Genomic DNA, 20,137 nt, shown 5'->3' on the forward strand with positions numbered 1-20,137 from the left:
CGTCAAACTGGTAGGTCTTAAGGAACATCTTGAAGGATGAGAAATTGGTTGGGCAGTAAAGAGCTTACACTTAAGGCACCTGGAGGTGTTACTGCCAGGAGTGAAGTGACGTATCAGTTGAAGTGATGATGCCGTGGGGAAATGTAGAAGCATGACTGAGAAATTGAAATAAAAGTGTTGCCACACTAGAATTCAATGTTGGTCATTGTGAACAGGGGTCATTAGGATTACGATCTAAAGCATCAATCGCTTACCGTTCTAAACACTGTTTGGCTGTTACCACCCACTTGGTATCAATAAGACTTCCTCCACAGAAGTGAGTGTCAAAACTGTAATATACAAGACAGTTTTAATGATTTAACATCAATTGATTTAAAGGCTTTCAAAGTAAGCTTCAGCGGTTTGCAATAATACCATGCAAATAATGTTAAAAAATATAGTTCAACAGGTTTAATTGGAAGCACACTAGCTTTCAGAGCGACGCTCCTTCATCAGGTGATAGTGGAGAGCTCGATCGTAACACAGAATTTATAGCAAAAATTTGCAGTGTGATGTAACTGAAATTATACATTGAAAAATTGATTGTCTGTTAAACCTTTCATCCGTTAGAATACAGTGATAGTTTCACTTCTTTCATTTGTAAATCACAAACCCTTTTTTTTTAAAGTTGCACTCTCGGGTTAGCTGCTAACAATGGTGATTGCTAGACAATATGTTGAAGGTGTTCTCCAAATCATGCAAATAATGCAATGTGTAAAAATCCTCATCTCCCCTGATCTTTTCACCAACTTGTAATGCCTGTGTTTAAAAGAGTAAAAAGTGATTTGATTGAAGCATACACAACCCTGATGGATCTTGATAGTGTGGATGTGGAGAGATGTTGTCTCTTTGTGGAAGAATTTAGAACTAGGGATCACTTGTCGAGACAATCACAATTTTTATTTTATTTTTCTCATTTTCTAGCTTGGAACAATTGACCTTGAACTTGGAACAGCAACTCTTTACAAAAGTGAAGCGAACAAAGATAACTGCTTTTCGTTGGGAATTTGCCTGGAAAAATAACACAACTTAATTACTCGTCTATGAACATTGTAGTCGAATTAGCACTGAGGTGTTCCTATGCTCAGGGTTGGCAATTTGTTGGATGTTGAGTTGCTCCAACAAGCAACTGCTGCTAACCAGCCAACCACAAAGAATGTTGATTGAAAAGTGAAAAAAATCAAGAGAGAACCAGTTCTGACTGTTTGGCAGGAGGCACTATGAGTTTTGGAGATTTCCAGAGACAATATCGCTTGGTTCTACTCTCTCTCTCTCTAGTTTCTTTCCAATTATCAAATTGTTGAATATCCTGAGAATCCCAGTCTGTAAGAAGAAAATAAATATTTCTAAAAGTCTGCTGAGCCTGTTTGCATTAACAGTGACTTCAGAATTTAAGCAAGATAAACAATTCTACTTGCTTGTGAACAACCCATTATCCAAGGATTTCATGAAGGTCTACTATCAATTGATGGAAACTGTTTATTGAATTGTCAAATTTTAATTCTTTAATTTTCTTTGTCAAATTATCCCTTAACAGTGTGTGTGTGAGAGAGTGGGGGTTATGATCAAAAAAGATTCGGCTTTAGATTGTAGATATTAATTACATTTACTGTGTTGTTTACCTGTGTTCTGCTAAATTTACATTATTAATAATAATTTCTTTAACTTTTGTCTAAGTTATAAACTTGGTGACCAAAGACTGTTATTTATAAAATCTGGCTAGGGAGAATTGGGCAGTTATTGAATGCTTTTAATTTCCCTGTGCTGTGAATCCAGTGATAATGAAACGATTTGGTTTGGCTTACTATCCCTGTGTCATGGATCAGTGGTGCTGGAAGAGCACAGCAATTCAGGCAGCATCCGAGGACAGGCAAAATCGATGTTTCGGGCAAAAGCCCTTCATCAGGAATAAAGGCAGAGAGACTGAAGCGTGGAGAGATAAGCTAGAGGAGGGTGGGGGTGGGGATAGAGTAGCATAGAGTACAATAGGTCAGTGGGGAAGGAGATGAAGGTGATAGGTCAGGGAGGAGAGGGTGGAGTGGATAGGTGGAAAAGGAGCTAGGCAGGTCGGACAAGTCCAGACACGTCAGGTCATCGTATTGCTGGAGGTTAGATACTAGGATGAGGTGGGGGAAGGGGAAATGAGGAAACTGTTGAAATCCACATTGATGCCCTGGGGTTGAAGTGTTCTGAGGCGGAAGATGAGGCGTTCTTCTTCCATGCGTTCCCCTGACCTGTCCGGACTTGTCCGACCTGCCCAGCTCCTTCTCCACCTATCCACTCCACCCTCTCCTCCCTGACCTATCACCTTCATCTCCTTCCCCACTGACCTATTGGACTCTATGGTACTCTATCCCCACCCCCACCCTCCTCTAGCTTATCTCTCCACGCTTCAGGCTCTCTGCCTTTATTCCTGATGAAGGGCTTTTGCCCGAAACGTCGATTTTGCCTGTCCTCGGATGCTGCCTGAATTGCTGTGCTCTTCCAGCACCACTGATCCAGAATCTGGTTTCCAGCCTCTGCAGTCATTGTTTTTACCTCTATCCCTGTGTCATACCAATTTAAAATAGATTAGGTGAAATATTTTTCTCAGAGAGAGTCATGAGTTCTTGAACTTTCTTTCTAAATGTTGGAAGCAGAGTCCCTGAATATTTTTAAGACAGATATAGATAGATCTTGCTAAACATGGGGTTGACAGGTTCTCAGGGATAGGTAGGAATGTTGATTCTTGGTTACAGTCAGATAAGTCATAATCTTAGTGAATGGTGGAGCAGACTTGTGGGGCTGAGTGGTCTACTCCTGCTCATGATTTGTATATTCAGCTGTTCATGAGCACCTCCTCTCCTCTGAGGGAAGTAAATCTTAGTTTCTATAGTTTCTACACCTCCCTGAAGTTCCACATCCCAGGAACCATCCTTGCATATTTTCTCTGTTCCCTCTTCAAAGCCAGTCCTCCCTCTTGTATCAACTCATCTCTATCATTTCAGTGTTTTCTGAAAAGTTCATGGAATTTGGGGCTCACTTTCAAGCCCGGCATTCATTATCCATTCTCAAACGCCCTCAAAAAAGTGGTCATGTGCAGCTTTCTGAAACCTCTTTCGCTTACATGGTGAACACTCTCCCAAAGTGAAACTATGAAGAGAGTTCCAGGTTTTAACTCAGCAACAGAAGATCCTGAAGAAGGGCTAATGCCCAAAACGTCGATTCTCCTGTTCCCTAGATGCTGCCTGACCTGCTGCGCTTCTCCAGCAACACATTTCCATCTCTGATCTCCAGCCTCTGCAGATCTCATTTTCTCAACAGAAGATATAGTTCCAAGTCAGGATGATGTGTTGCTTGATGGGGAATTTGCACATTGTAGTAGTATTCAAATTCATATTCCTTGACCCTCTAGGCAGTGGAGGTCAAGGAAGTGCTGTTGAAGAAGCCCTGATACATTGTGTAATGCATCATGCATGATGATGCACACAATTACTACTATTCACTGGTAGTAGAGAGTCAGATATAGGCTGGTTTGTCCTGGGTGGTGCCTAGAATTTTTTTGGAGCAGCACTCATCCAGGCAAGTGAAAAGTATCCCATCACAAAACTGAGCTGTGCCTTGTAGATGGTGAAGAAATTTTTGAGGATCAAGAAGATGTTTCTAGCAAGTGCCCATCTGTCTAAGGGCAAATTACTGCAGATGCTGGAATCTGAACTGAAATCAAAAAAGTGTTGGAGATAACACTGGGTCAGGCAGCATCCATGGTGAGTTATCTGGACTCAAAACATTGGTTTCCATGTGTCTTGTAGCCACAGTATTTATGTGGCTGGTCAAGTTAAAGATTTTAGTGTGTAACAGTGGTTAGTAGCATGACTTCACTTGTAACTTATCGAAGAAAAATATTCTTATCATATGTTTCTGAGGCAAATCACTTACTTAATGCGAAGACTAACTTGCCAAGGCCAGGAATATGGTTTGGATATACAGCCACCAACAATACTTCCAAAACATCTCTTGGGTTCAACACTAGGCCTTCCACATTCATTAGACTGTTGTTCTAGCATCACAAAAAGATAATTTAGTCGTATTATTCATTTTCTGTTCACATCCCCTTTCACCAGCATTGCCAGGATTCTATTGCTAACCTGGTCAGCTTGATGCCACATTACCTTAGGAGGAGAATGATCATCTTCAATAATCAAATGACAAATAATTCATGTCCAAAGGCATGAATTATAGCATTTCACTATTTCATATTAATCCAGCTTCAGCCAAAGCTGTGACTGAGTAAATTAAACTAATAACGGTAAGTGAATTCACACATCCTAGAGTATTTGAATTATAAATACAAATCCTCCAAGGATGGGTTTAGTAAACAAAGCCAAAATTTCTTGCCGTCCACCAAACTTAGCAGCTAACTAGAACATTTCACAAAACATTTAACAGATTGGTGTTGGACTGGAGTCACATATCCATTCAACTAGATAATCATAACTGGTTTGCTTCCTGAAGTTTTACAACAATCCATCAGCTTCACAGTCACTTTTTAATTTACTATTTCTAAAGTTAAAAAAATTAAAAAGTCTCAAACTCCAGATTGGGATTTGGATTCATGTTCTCTGGATTATTAGCTAAGATTTGTGGATTGCTCCACCCAGTAACATGATATTGCTCTTGCCAAGGCAGTTCCAGTACTCATACTCCTCACATGACATGGTGCACCGCTGATGACTTATAGGTTCTAACAACTATAGGTTTACCTGGCTAACATGAAAGGCTTTCCTTACTCTTCCACCCATTGTTTGTGACAAGGTTAGATAATTACCAACTTGATTTGTTAGCCATAGGTAGCTGGGAGTACTCCAAGGTTTCCTTCTCAAATTGAGAAGGAAGGTAGAGGGGTGGAGGCAAATGTCAGAAGATGAGGTCCTTCCGTGGTAACAAGGTGGAGCACATTCATTCCGTGTGTTGGAAATTGAGAGGGAAATCATGAAATTTTTTGGATCATGTGCAATATGTCAAAAAAACGAAACTGGTAGGAAAGACCACAGATCAGATTGTAGTTTTAAGCACAGCTAAGAGATCAAAGAGACACTGCTGACAGTGCAGAAAAGTACACAGGTAGATCAGTGACATGAAGAGTTTTTATTTAGAGGGAAGCATCTAAGTCCATAATGATATTAAAGGATATGGAGGCTACTTAAACTCTCTTGCTGGAAAAGGATTTAGTTTTCCCTCCAAAGAGTTCAAAGTAAGCCAAAGTGTTGGTAAATGGGATAGGTGGAGATTATATCCTGGTTCCATTGTACAAAGTCCAATTGGAGTGGAGTAATTTTGCCTGGAGTAATAGTTGGAGTAATTAGAAAATTATTTAGCAGGAGTGAAAGTCATAGCTTGACTTATAATCATGGAAAGTTCAGTTGAAGCTAAAAAAACAGAACAGTTACAGGAAAAGGTTCAAAGTATTTATCCATCGTGTGTAGTGCCAGAGCATTGGCTGAACAAAGTCCATAACCAGAGGTCTCAGTAATATCAAATACAGATGTTAGGGTAGATGAAACTCTATTTAAGAATATGGATAGTTTAAAAGGGCATATGTCATTGATTGAGGATCAGTAAGCAGATCCAGAGTTAAGTGAGTTGGCATAGATGCCTCACAGTGAGGTTGAAGGAGTTATAGAATGTTATTATTCTGAGTTCTCATTAGGCAGTGGAGACATCCTCATACATCCCTGCAAACAAAGAACGAGTGAGTGAGTGGTACGGCTCCGATATCATAAGGGGATATTTTGAGTAGCACATGAAGTTCCTATGGCAAGGCATATAGGAATATGAAAAATGCAGGTATCAATAAATAGATGTTTTACATGGCTGAGGCTTCATTATGATACAATGCATTTTTGTAAAGTTGTCTTAAATGTCAGGGGTAGGAAAATCTCAGCTTGTAATCAAACCAGCACCTTTAATATCCATAGCAGTTTTTAAAGAATCATTTATTCTACTGTTAGTAGATTGTGTAGGACCATTACTAAAACTGAAAGCAGGTCATCAATTCATCTTTACAATTATAGGTGTGAATACCCATTGGCAAAAGCTATTCTATTAAGACAATTTAGAGATAGGGAGAGATTACTGAAAAAGTTAAGCCAGTTTGTTTTTGACTACCAAATGAGAAATAGTTTGATCTGGATTCTAACTTTTGGTCTAAAGCTTTCCAGGAAATCATTTAGCATAAAGCAATTGATGTTAGCTGCATATCACCTGCAAAAACAGAGCTTTGGAGAGGTAACATCAAACTCTCAAATGATTAAGCATACTGTTATGAATATACACAGGATAGGGATAAAGGATTAAGTTTCCTATTATTTGTTACTAGCGATTCCCCAAATAAATCTACTGGAGTGAGCTCATTTTAATTGGTTTATGGTCATGAGATTAGAGGTTCATTAAAGCTGATTAGGGAGAAGTTCTTGAATTAAAAAGATAAATCCTCAATGTTGAATTATGTGTTTATGTTTTTAAAAGGACTCACAAGAACATTAAAACATTTCACAGGCAAAATGATAGAATGGTCAAATAAGCATTCAGCATCAGAAAGTTTCCAGCAGGAGATGAAATATTGGTATTGGTTCATCGTTACAAGGTGAACCTTTGAAAGTAAATTTCAGTGGTCCATAGAAAGTAGTTAGAAAGGTTATTGAATTATTTAATAAATACTGCTGATGATAGGAAGAAGTATCGAATATATCATATAAACATGCTGAAAATGTATTATCATAGAGAAGAGCATTTGGAGAAACAGTGTATCAAGACTAGTGAAGGATGTCAGAGATAACAAGAGTGAAGTGGAAAGAGAAGTAGACAGTTGAGTATTGGCACAGTTAGAAATTCGTCTCTTATTTATAGAAAGGACAATGAGAGGCTCTTGTCAGACTACTCAGAACGTATGAAGTAATCTGTAGAGATACACTTAGATGTATTACATTAGATAGACGTGATGTGGATTTAATAAGTCAGGACCAATAAAACAATATACTTAACAATTGTGTCAAGCACAAAAATCTCAGCTGGAAACAAAGATTCAAACATGCTGGAGAACCATTTGATTGAACATAGTCCAAGCAGCTGTAGTTCAATAGCATTGGTTCCTAAATTGGATGGATCAACAAGACTTTGCAAAGACTACAGAAATGTAAATGTGGCCATGAAAACAGAATCATACGCAATTCCATGCTAAGAAGGCTGCATTGATAATGTTGACAGTGCCTCATTCCTTTCTACGATTGATGTATTGAAAGGCTATTGGTAAAGACTATTGAAATATTGACTTTGCTACACCGAATGAAGCATACCAATGTTAGGTAATGCCAACTGGGTTAAAGAATGCCACAGCTACATTCCAGACTCTTATGAATCAAGTTGTAGCTGAAATTTGTAACTTTGTGGTGTGTTTGGTTGCTGTTGTATGTAGTAGCACTTGGGAAGAACATATGAGACAAGCTGAAGATGTGTTTGAACAATTATAGTTTAGTAATTTTGTAATTTAGTAATAAATTTTCCCAAAAGTGATTTCTCGAACGCAAGAATAAACTAATTCTGACATATTGTTGGATAATGACAAGTATTATTAAGGACAGTGAAAGTGAAAGCTTGAACAGAATTCCCTGTTCCTGGAACTAAATGAGAAATCATGAGGATTTTAGGAGTGTGTGAACTTTAGCAGAAATTTGGAGGGGTACACATCTTCCTGCTATAGGATCATGGAGTGGAGTATTTATCTAAGAAACTGCACATTATTCGAAGATTAGAACTGCACATTATTAGTAGAAAAAGACACTTTGAAATTGTTGTTGGGTCTTCAGCACTTTGAAGTCTATATCTGACAAGGAAACATGAAAATGTCAATTACACTAATCATAATCCACTAGCCCTCACTGAGAAGTTTAACAATCAGAAATCAAGACAATTCAGATGGAGTTTTTAATTATAACCAGTTAATGTAAAGAGTATTCATCTTCCCATAAAAGATAATGCAATTACAGAAGCATTAGTCCAAATGGAATATGCTGAGAAAGGTTAAAGGTTTAAAAAGTGCAAGACTGTAAGGCTGTTTTGTTGTTTGTGTATCACATATCTTCTACTGAAACAAACATTTCAAATGATGCTTCATTTCTTTAAGGATAGAGACAAGTTAGGACAATGTCTTTTTATTTTTGCATTTTGGAAGATTGTGGACCAAAATGAATCAGAGCTATTTTAAAATGAATGCTTCAAAGGATTGCTGCATGCTTTGAAAAACAAGTAACCTGACCTTTCTGACATGCATTCTGTTTGTACAGCTATTTGACCAAGCAATAATTGAAGCTGATGGGGTTCTGTGTAATGATGCAACTGGTGGCATCAAGAAATTGATTGGCCCATGGACCCGATGGTTGCTATCAATTATTGATGACAAAGGCCTTGTATTTGGTTTTTAGGTAACTGAACATCTTGAGGTGGAGAAGACACAGAGAAAGAATTTGATTTCCAATAAATTGGAAGTAGTGTCTCTGTTCTCTGCAGTCAAAACTTACTTTAAACGTGAAGAAAACCAATTAATCTTTTCTTCAGCAGTTGCTGTTAGTCATTACTTTTAATTGATAAATCAGAGGCAATTTCATAAGTGAACCAGCCACCCTATGCCTTTAGCAAACCAGGGAAAACATTTGGAAAAGGAAAGCCAAGAGGAAATTTTTAGATTAGCAAAAATCATCTCAACAGAACTTTGAAACAAAGACTACTGAACTGTTTTTCCAGAGTTTCCTCTTTGTCCATGTGTTTTCTTTTCCCTTTGTGCGTGTGTGTTCAGGGAGTTAATAAGAGAATTAGAGTTTTAATTGGTAATGTTATATGCCAATGGTTTAAAACAGTTTATCTGTAGCTAGAATCTAATATTTTATAATGAATAATACTTCTTGCTATGTACAGAAACCTACTGTGTGCTTTCTATCAACCTGGTCTGAAAATCAGATACATTGAGGAATCTTGCATACTTCCTTTAAAATCTTTAACTTTAGAGGAAAATCCAGAACTGTGGGGCTTGATTTCAAGTGCACTATCCCAGTGAGTCATGACAAAATACAGGGGCTCCCTTATTTACAAGTGGTGCTTTTCTTATGCTATTGGCCTTTTCCTTGTAGTTAGTAGAGGTTGCAGGTTTGGAAGTTATTGTCAAAGAAACCATAGAATATAGCTGCAGTTTATCTTGCAGTTGGTACATAATATTGCCACTGGTGGTGAAGCAAGTGAATGCTTACGTTTGTGGATAGAACACCAGTTAAAGTGGACAAATCTTTCCCTGATAGTGTTGAGCTTCTTGAGTGCTGCTGGAGTTACATTCTTCCACATAAATAGACAAAATACCATCATGCTCCTGACATACAGGTGGTCTTCTGACCTTAGGGAAGCAAAGGGATGCAAGATGCTTTTGTAGCCACTGTATTTTTATGTTTCAGATAAGCTTCAGTTCAATGATAACCCCTCAGGATATTGATGATGGGGGAACATTCAATGATTGTACATTTATTAATCAGAGAAATGTGGAGATAGTCACTGTTGGACTTGTGTGGCATGAATGTTACTGACATAGGTGGGTAAGTTTCAAAGTTCCAAAGGCTTTGAACATATTTATTACCAATTAATGGCCATTTAAGTTCCTTAAAGACCCTATCTGTTACTGAATGCAATCTTCACTGTTTTTCCAGTAAACCCAGTCTATGAGTGCACAGATGCCTTTTTTTTAAAAAAACTCCCTCGTGAGATGCATGCGTCTGGCTAGCATTTATTGCCCATTTCTAGTCGTCCTTGAACTGAGTGGCCTGCTAGGCCATTTCAGATGGCAGTTGAGAGTCAGCCACATTGCTGTGGTATGGAGTCACATATAGACTAGGTGTGGATGACAGATTTCCTTCCCTGAAGGCCCCAAAGAGTTTTACCAACAATCAACATTGGTTTCATGGTCACCATGATTCTTAATTCCAGTTTTCTTTTAAATTAATTCAAATTCCACCATCTGCCATGGGGAGATTGAACACAGGTCCCCAAGCACTTGCTGAGTTTCTGGATTAATAGTGATAATACCACTAGATTATTGCCTCCCCTTAAATTTCTCACCACAATGCCAATTGAATAGCTCTTCAGTTACCTTGAAAGCAGATGTGGGGCCAGCTATCACCCTTATTTTGAATTTCAAGACAGCTGTCTCCTAATTTCACCTCCATGAACTTCTTACTCTAATTGGCAAGGCACTGGCAGCCCCCAACATGCAACAGATTCCAAAAAGGCAACTTTTGCTTCCTCAAGGTGCTCAGTGCCTCTAACTGGCTGTTGAGCTCACCTGCTGACTGATATATGACCCCATTAATTATTTGCTATTACTAAATTTAAACTAAGGCAACAGTATTATGCAGAGGTAAGTTGTCAATATTAGGAAATGTATTTTGCAAAGTGCATACAAAAATAGAACTTACCACATATGGGAATATCATTACAGTAATCATGTCTTTTTTGAGGATCTGTTGTATAACACCATGGACCATTGGGGTCTTCATCTGGATTTCTGCAATACTGCAATTAAAAAAGAATGCATAGAAATATTAACACCAAGATGTAACTACATAACGTTTTTAAGCCAGTAAAAACATCCTTTGGTGTTATACAAGGAGGTACTCAGACAATATCTGGCTCTAAGCCACATATGTGAGTCAAAGAGGTAGGTTTTTGGGTGTCTCTTAAAAGAAAAGGGAGGCAAAGACAGCTTAAAGAAAGAATAACTGAGATTAGGGCCCAAACATTTCAGTCAAGTGTAACAAATATCAAATGCTCGCCAGATGAATTAGCTATCAGTCATAGTTGAGAACATTGTTTCTGTGGTGTTGTAGCCTGAGTAAGGTATTTTATTGAGTGTAGGTTTGCTCGCTGAGCTGAAAGGCTCATTTCCAAACGTTTAGTTACCTTACTAGGTAACATCCTCAGTGGACCTCATGAGAAGCAATGCTGAAAATTCCTGCTTTCTATTTATATGTTTGGGTTTCTTTGGGTTGGTGATGTCATTACCTGTGGCGACGTTATTTCCTGTGGTGAATTCACTTCCTGTTCCTTTTCTCAGGGGGTGGTAGATGGGGTCTAACTCGATGTGTTTATTGATAGAGTTCCAGTTGGAATGCCATGCTTCTAGGAATTCTCGTGCATGTCTTTGTTTGGCTTGTCCTAGGATGGATGTATTCTCCCAGTCAAAGTGGTGTCCATCCTCATCCATATGTGAGGATACTAGTGAGAGAGGGTCATGTCTTTTTGTGGCCAGTTGGTGTTCATGTATCCTGGTGGCTAGTTTTCTGCCTGTTTGTCCGATGTAGTGTTTGTTACAGTCCTTGCACGGTATTTTGTAAATGACATTAGTTTTGCTCATTGTCTGTACAGGATCTTTAAAGTTCATTAGCTGCTGTTTTAATGTGTTGGTGGTTTAAGGGCTACCATGATGCCAAGAGGTTTGAGAAGTTTGGCAGTCATTTCTGAGATTTCTTTGATGTAAGGGAGAGTGGCTAGGGTTTCTGGACATGTCTTGTCTGCTTTTTTGTGTTTGTTGCTGAGAAATTGGTGGACATATAAATAGAAACATATAAAATAGAAAGCAGGATTTTTCGGCATTGCTTCGCGTGAGGTCACTGAAGATGTTACCTAGTAAGGTAACAAAACGTCTGGAAATGAACCTTTCAGCTCAGCGAGCAAACCTACATCCAAAACCTCAACCTGAGCTACAAATCTTCTCAAAACTCGGTATTTTATTGAATTAGCAGAACATGCTTGAGGAGCCAAATGGCCTACTCCTACTTTGAATTCCTACGTTCATACGTTCTATTTATTCTTTTTCATGACCTTAATGGGAAGAATGAAAATCAAGTGTCACTATTCTACAAGTCGTCATAAATGTACAAATGGTCAATTTAATCTATACAATGGTTAATTTGTTGGACTTTGACCACTATCTAAGATAAAAGAAACACACGCCAGGTTTTATCAATGAACAGAAAAATGAAACATATATATTATAACAATGTTATCTTTTAACAAGTGGCTGAACTAGTGAATTAATGATGTAATAAACTTAACCTATACCAGCTTTAAATCTCAATGCACGTGCATATTCATTCACAAATAGGCTGAACAAGACGTTCAGTTCTGCAGAAATAGTGGATGAGACCTGATGTCCTACTTGGTTTGCAGTTTGAGTAGACCTTAATGAAAGGAGATCGTTGTCTTCAGTAAGATGTTATTTGTACTCAGGTGCAAGTTATGTTACCAAGTTAGATATTGCTACTGACCTCCCAGTGTCTGGCAGCTCTCTGAGAGAGGGCATCTTCCAGAAGCTAGATTTAAGTCTCACCTCATATTAACTGAAGGGCTATCGCCCAAAATATGAAAGTGGATTGAATCACCCAAGCAGAAGCGGGCCTGTCCCCAACAGTTGTGCTAAGGAGTGAGATCTTACCTGCAGTGTAAAATCCAGACCTTGGAGAAATGTATAAGAATCATACATGAGACACCAGCAACATTTTTGACTGACAGTGGAGGGGAATTTGCCAAATGACTAGTTCAGAGACACATTTGAAAATATGAACATCATGGTCATGAACACTGCATCTGGAAATATTGTCACCAATGGACTAGTAAAACTGAATGTTATTATGCAGTGATTGATGAAATGCAGCCAGAATGTAACTGCATGGACAGTTCATGCAAAGAACTCATGCTTAAAGCTTCCAGTCCCTTCCAATTAGTCTAAGAATGAAATCACAAATTTCCATCAATGCCATCCAATAGTCAACGCTTTCTAATGCTATCCGATGTTCCAGAAGGTACCACAATTAGTTCCAATTTTTGTATGCATTTATGAAAGGACCCAATTTTCATTAAAGCTGAAATCTCTAAAATAATTCAAAGGACACTGTGACACCATGAAGGACAGAATTAGGTTTAAGAAATTTGATGTTTTCAAGAGAAGTTCATGAGGAATAAAAGGCTCTGATGGTAACACAGTACTTATCTAAGGAATAGGAACATTGACTCATAGAGTATTACAATATAGAAAATGGCCCTTTGGCCCATCCAGCCTATACAAATGGTTAGGGTAATTTACTGCCACCATCTGCTTTCCTTGATGGGTCCAAGGCAAAAGAAAATGTGGCAACAAACCACTAAGATTACAATTCATTGAAGTTAATTATACAATCTCAAGACTCTGAGCTGCTCGTAGAGGGTTAATGCTTATGTTTTGTGGTGAAAATTCTGACAAAACCTGCAGGTCATACAGAAAACTCACATTTCCCTCGAGTCCAGCATCAGGATGTGATTCAGGAGTGAAGATGATATGAAAGTGGGGTGACATCAGTGACCAGTGCTGGCATGTTCTTCCACTTGATGTAGTTGATCTTGTTCCACGATATGTCACTCCATTACCTACTTGGCAATCTGGTAAAATATAATTTTAAAAAAAAAGACACCCCTCTTTTTCATTGCAGCATTACTGAAACGAGTAAATTTAAATGTGCTGACAGCCCAACAGAATATGAAATAAACTATTTTGTATTTTCACTTTAAAAATTGTAAGTCAGAGCAGTATGGAAGTGTTGAATTCAAATTTATACATTTTCAGATTGAGCTCATATGCTGAACTAATTTGTCATAGGGAGGAAAATTGTAAACAAAAGCAAAAATCAAAAACAATCACTGCTGTAAGGTAAGTCAAGATAGTCAATGGTAGAGGCCACATGCTTTGGAAATGAAGCATTGTTTTGGACAACCCAAAAAATGGGAGTAGACAATAAATGAACACAATTAATGTAAGAAAAAAATGTATCAACAGATAACACAGAATTTAAGTTTAATTGTTTTCTTAAATATCCAAGTTATTAAATTTTTCCTTTACATTTACATTTGTGAACACAGTGGAATTGCTATTCAATGTACATGCATAATCTACTGGAATTTGAGGTGATGGACTCATTATATTAGATTAGATTAGATTAGATTACTTACAGTGTGGAAACAGGCCCTTCGGCCCAACAAGTCCACACCGACCGCCGAAGCGCAACCCACCCATACCCTACATCTACCCCTTACCTAACACTACGGGCAATTTAGCATGGCCAATTCACCTGACCTGCACATCTTTGGACTGTGGGAGGAAACCGGAGCACCCGGAGGAAACCCACGCAGACAAGGGGAGAATGTGCAAACTCCACACAGTCAGTCGCCTGAGGCGGGAATTGAACCCGGGTCTCTGGCGCTGTGAGGCAGCAGTGCTAACCACTGTGCCACCGTGCCGCCTCATCTGGTTCATTGCACCACCTAAATTTAGTCTAACTTTTAATTGTGATATATTTACAACAATCGATCAATATAATTTCATTCGTAGAAGAATAGGGTTCTAAAGGAGGCAAGGTAAAAACAATGACTGCAGATGCTGGAAACCAGATTCTGGATTAGTGGTGCTGGAAGAGCACAGCAGTTCAGGCAGCATCCAAGGAGCTTCGAAATCGACGTTTCGGGCAAAAACCCTTCATCAGGAATAAAGGCAGTGAGTCTGAAGCGTGGAGGCAGGACCAATTGATGCTTCATATGCAGAAGAGTTTGGAGTAGAGCTGGGGGTTTATGAGGAGGCATTAGAATGACCTTTTAAACTTATCTGTCAAGAGTTTCCAGACTCCATTAAAGGCTTCCCTCAACGTCAATAAACCAATTTACTTGGCTAGTTTCTCAGAGCCTTCAGGATCTCACCCAGCGGGAAGTTAAATTGCAAAACCAACATCACTTTCAGGGAGTCGCAGTCAGAGCTTGCTATGGCTCCTGACCCAGTGAAAACAGTAGGCAACCAGAACTATATGGGAAATTTTAAATATGCAGCCCTCAAGTCTCTCATTTTATCTTTCCTAAGCAGGTGTGCCTCAGCACTGCAAGACAAAAAATCCTGATGCATTGTAATTAATTATTTAAGCAGATCTGTTGGTCAGTTTAAAATGTGATCAGATTAATTCTCTTTTCTACACATGCTGCAATGCTTTATTATTGTAGCATTTTTGTGATGGCTCGGTCTATTCCTCCCAGTGAAGTTAGCTCCAGTTACCTGGTTGACCATCAGTCACTTGCAAGGCCTCGCTGCTTCTTCCGTGTACAGGAATTATAGTGGGGGATTGAGATGGTGAAGCACCACACTTTGAAATCCTACAATATTCCCATCGGACCAAAGGGTCAGTTGTGAAGCACCAAGGAGCCTTATCCTGATCAGGATTTCTACAGTAGTTACCAAATAGACCCCTGTGGATTGAAATTGGAAAAAAAAACACTCACAGCTATATTTCTATCAAAATCCAAATTCATTCCTATCAATCTTGTAACACTAGCATATTTAAAAACTTACAAAAAAGTACAAATTTGGAACACGAAGAGAACATTCAGTTAGCAATGACTACAAAACAGGGGATACAATTTATCAGTGTCCTTCCTTTTATGATGGAGTCCAAATCGAGAGCTGCAGTTATCAGACTGGAAGTCCTTTTTTTAAGGACAGACTGATTGATTTGCAGTTGAAGAGTTGCAGGTAGTTTCTACTCTTAAAAAGCCCATCACAAGCTTTCATGAGGAAGCTTTGTTGTAATATGACTCCTGATTTATTATTTTGGTAAAAGGAAGTTTTTACTTGGAGTGTATATAAGCTCGGGTTGGTGGCTGCTTTTTACTCCTTATTGTGGCAGAAAATATGTACATTAGGAATGTGTGTAGTCGATTCATTTCGCAAAGGTAATCGCAAGAGCCAATCAGCATTCACACGTGAATTTGGATTGCCGATACTTTTAAGTGTGATCTGATTGCACCAACTCCGACCTCTGCATACGGCCCACTGCAAATGAAGGTATCCCTCAGTGAGCCCCAAATATTATGGTCAATTTTTTTTGTTATAGAGTAATAGAGTCATGCAATATGTCAACTGACCCTTCAATCCAACTTGTCCAGGACAACAAAGTTTTTCAAAAAACTAGCCCTAATTGCCTGCATTTGACCCATAAATTCTCTAAACCCTTCATGTACCTATCCAAATGTCTTTTAAATGTTATAACTGTATCTGCAACTACCATTTCCTCTGGAAGTTCATTCCGCATATAAACCACCTTGTGTGTAAAACGGTTGCTCCTCAGATCCTTTTTAAATCTTTCTCCTCGCATCTTAAACATATGCCATCTAGTTTTGAACTCACCTATCCTAGGGAAAAGAACTTTCCTATTTACCTTATCTATGTCCCTTATGATTTTGTGAACCTCTCTAACTTCACCCTCAATCTCCTATGCTCCAGTGATAAAGTCCCAACCTATCCAGTCTCTTCCCATAATTCAAACCCTCCAATCCCAGCAACATCCTTGTAAATATTTTCTGAACCCTCATCAATTTAATCATATCCTCCCTATAGTAGGATGACCAAAACTGAGCACCGTACTCCAAATGTGGCCTATATAACTGCAACATGATGTCCCAGCTCCTATACTCAATGGTCTGAGCAATGAAGGCAAGCATGTTAAATGTCTTCTGAACAACCTTGTGATGCAACTTACAAAGGACTATGTACCTGAACCCCTATACCTTTCTGTTCGACAACACAACCCAAGGCCTACGATTAACTGAAGAAGTTCCCCCCTTGTTCGTCTAACCAAAATGCAACACCTCGCATGTATCTAAATTAAACTTCATCTACCACTCCTCAGCACATTGGCTCAATTGCTCAAGATCCCTTTGTAATCTTAGATAAGCTTCTTCACTGTCCACTATACCACCAATTTTGGTGTCATCCATAAACTTGCTAACCATGCCTCCTATGTTCTCATGCAAATTGTTTTTATAAATAATATCCAGCCCATCGAGTCCATGCCAATCCTCTGAACAGCATCCCACCCAAACCCATCTCTTTACCCTATCCCTGTAACCTTGCTTTTTCCCATGGCTAATCGACCTAACCTGCACATCCTTGGAAGAAACCCACCCAGGCAAGAGGACAATGTGCAAACTCTACACAGACAGTTGTCCAAGGCTGGAATTGAACCCGGGTCCGTGGCACTGTGCTAACCACTGAGCCACCATGCTGCCAACTTGATCCCAATGGCCTATTCCTAAGATATGCCTCCTTGATCAGTGCTTCAATATGCAAGGTTTGTGAAGGTTTGTAACTCAGGTTGAGGTTTAGGGTGTAGGTTTGCTCGCTGAACTGTAGGTTTGATATTTAGACGTTTCATTACCTGGCTAGGTAACATCATCAGTGGCGACCTCCAAGTGAAGCGAAGCTGTTGTCTCCTGCTTTCTAATTATATCTTTCTCCTGGATGGGGTTCCTGGGGTTTGTGGTGATGTCATTTCCTGTTTGTTCTCTGAAGGGCTGATAGATGGCATCTAGATCTATGTGTTTGTTTATGGCGTTGTGGTTGGAGTGCCAGGCCTCTAGGAATTCTCTGGCATGTCTTTACTTAGCCTGTCCCAGGCTAGATGTGTTGTCCCAGTCGAAATGGTGGGTTTTTTTCATCCATGTGTAGGGCTACGAGAGAGAGAGGGTCATGTTTTTTTGTGGCTAGCTGGTGTTCGTCCATCCTGGTGGCTAACTTTCTTCCTCTTTGCCCTACGTAGTGTTTCTGGCAGTCCTTGCATGGAATTTTGTAGATGACGTTGGTTTTGACCATGGTTGTACTGGGTCTTTTAAGTTTGTTAGTTTTTGTTTGAGAGCGTTGGTGGGTTTGTGTGCTACTAGAATTCCAAGGGGTCTTAGTAGTCTGGCTGTCATTTCTGAAACTTCTTTGATGTATGGTAAGGTGGTTAGGGTTTCTGGCTATGTTTTGTCTGCTTGTCATGGCTTGTTCTTGAGGAATCTGCGCACTGTATTTTTTGAGTATCCGTTCTTCTTGAATACATTGTATAGGTGGCTCTCCTCGGTTTTCCGAAGTTCGTCTGTGCTGCAGTGTGTGGTGGCTCGTTGGAATAGTGTTCTGATACAGCTTCGTTTGTGTGTGTTGGGATGGTTGCTGGTGTAGTTAAGTATTTGTTCAGTGTTTGTCGGTTTTCTGAATACGCAGGTTTGTAGTTCTCCGTTGTCCTTTCTTTCGACTGTGACGTCCAGGAATGCGAGTTTGTTGTCGGTTTCTTCCTCCTTGGTGAACTTTATGCCTGTGAGGGTGTTGTTGATGATTTTAAATGTCTCTTCTATCTTGTTTTGTTTTGCGATGACAAAGGTGTCAGAAAACGAACAGGAAATGACATCACCACAAATCCCAGGAACCCCATCCAGGAGTAAAATATAAATAGAAAGCAGGAGACAACAGCTTCGCTTCACTTGGAGGTCGCCACTCATGATGTTACCTAGCCAGATAATGAAACGTCTGGATATCAAACCTACAGCTCAGTGAGCAAACCTACACCCTAGTGCTTCAATATCTTTAATCATCTATAGTTCCCTTCTCAGACCAGTCTCACCCTTCACTTTAACAGGAACATACTGCCTTTAAATGTTTGTTATCTCACTTTTGAAAACCTCCCACATCCCTTTACCTGCAAACAGTCGACTCCAATCAACTTTTGAAAGTTCCTGTCTCATGCTGTCAAAATTGTCCTTATTCCAGTGAAGAACTTTAATTTTTATACAAGGCCGATCCATTACATAACTATTTTAAAACTAATAGAATTATGATCACTGGTCCCAGAGTGCTTTCCCACCAACCATGCTTTACTTCCCAAGAGAAGGTCAGGTTTTGTTCCTTCTCTAGTAGGTACATCTACATATTGATGAAGAAAATTTTCTTGAACACATTTAACAAATTCCTCTCTATCCAAACCCTTAACAGTATGGCAGTCCCAGTCAATGTTTGGAAAGTTAAAATCCTCTACTATTATGCTATTATTCTTACAAATATCTACAATCTCTCTCCATATTTGCTCATCAGTTTCCCACTGACTATTGGGGGGAGCTATCATTCACTGCCAATCCCCCAGCAATATCCTCCTTTAGGTGCAGCAATAATGTTTATCCTGAATCAAAAACGTCATTTCCCCTCTTCTCTTGCCTCCCTTTCTATTCTTCCTATTGCCTCTAAACCCTGGAACATTGAGCTGCCAGCCCCACTCAGCCATGTTTCTCCTCAAAGCTATGATGCCCCAGTCCCACGATTCCATACATGCCCTTGAATTCATCCATCTTACTTGTCATTCCTCTTGCATTGAAATAAATGTACTTTAATACTTCAGAGTTAACTTGCTCCTGATTTGGTCTTGTCTGCCTTGTCTAATTAACTTGTTCTCTTTAGCTTTCAAATCCCATCCTCATTTGCCTTTCTATTCTCACTACTACTTAGAATCCCCCCACCCTGCCTCCTTAATAGTTTAAAGGTTACCGAATAGCATGAGCAAATCACGCCACCAGGATATTGGTCCCCCTCTAGTTTAGGTGAAACCCGTCCCTTTTGAACAAGTCTTTCCTGCCCCAAAAAGAGATCCCAATCATAGAGTCATGGAGTCATAGAGATGTACAGCATGGAAACAGACCCTTCAGTTCAACCCATCCATGCCGACCGGATATCCCAACCCAATCTAGTCCCACCTGCCAGCACCTGGCCCATATCCCTCCAAACCCTTCCTATTCATATACCCATCCAAATGCCTCTTAAATGTTGCAATTGTACCAGCCTCCACCACTTCCTCTGGCAGCTCATTCCATACACGTACCACCCTTTGTGTGAAAAAGCTGCCCCTTAGGTCTCTTTTATATCTTTGCCTTCTCACCCTAAACCTATACCCTCTAGTTCTGGACTCCCGACCCCAAGGATAAGACTTTGCCTATTTACCCTATCCATGCCCCTCATAATTTTGTAAACCTCTAAGGTCACGTCTCAGCCTCCGACGCTCCAGGGAAAACAGCCCCAGCCTATTCAACCTCTCCACATAGCTCAAATCCTCCAACCCTGGCAACATGCTTGTAAATCTTTTCTGAACCCTTTCAAGTTTCACAACATCTTTCCGATAGGAAGGAGACCAGAATTGCACACAATATTCCAACA

The 20,137-nt window shown here is 39.5% G+C and overlaps 1 protein-coding gene across 3 annotated transcripts in view; it reads right to left on the bottom strand.

Annotated features, from left to right (window-relative positions):
* LOC122552973 (plasminogen-like) overlaps nt 1-20,137 on the bottom strand; it is a 119,312-nt gene that overhangs the window by 16,024 nt on the left and 83,151 nt on the right. For all 3 annotated transcript variants that reach the window (XM_043696296.1, XM_043696297.1, XM_043696298.1), the window contains 5 exons: nt 15,182-15,372; nt 13,379-13,527; nt 10,530-10,626; nt 3,958-4,078; nt 255-329 (listed from right to left, as the gene is read on the bottom strand). In XM_043696296.1, coding sequence (XP_043552231.1) covers nt 255-329; nt 3,958-4,078; nt 10,530-10,626; nt 13,379-13,527; nt 15,182-15,372 — 633 coding nt within the window. The remainder of the gene's footprint in view (nt 1-254; nt 330-3,957; nt 4,079-10,529; nt 10,627-13,378; nt 13,528-15,181; nt 15,373-20,137) is intronic.

The sequence above is a fragment of the Chiloscyllium plagiosum genome, chromosome 9 (genome assembly GCF_004010195.1).
Source record: "Chiloscyllium plagiosum isolate BGI_BamShark_2017 chromosome 9, ASM401019v2, whole genome shotgun sequence".
Lineage (NCBI taxonomy): Eukaryota > Metazoa > Chordata > Chondrichthyes > Orectolobiformes > Hemiscylliidae > Chiloscyllium > Chiloscyllium plagiosum.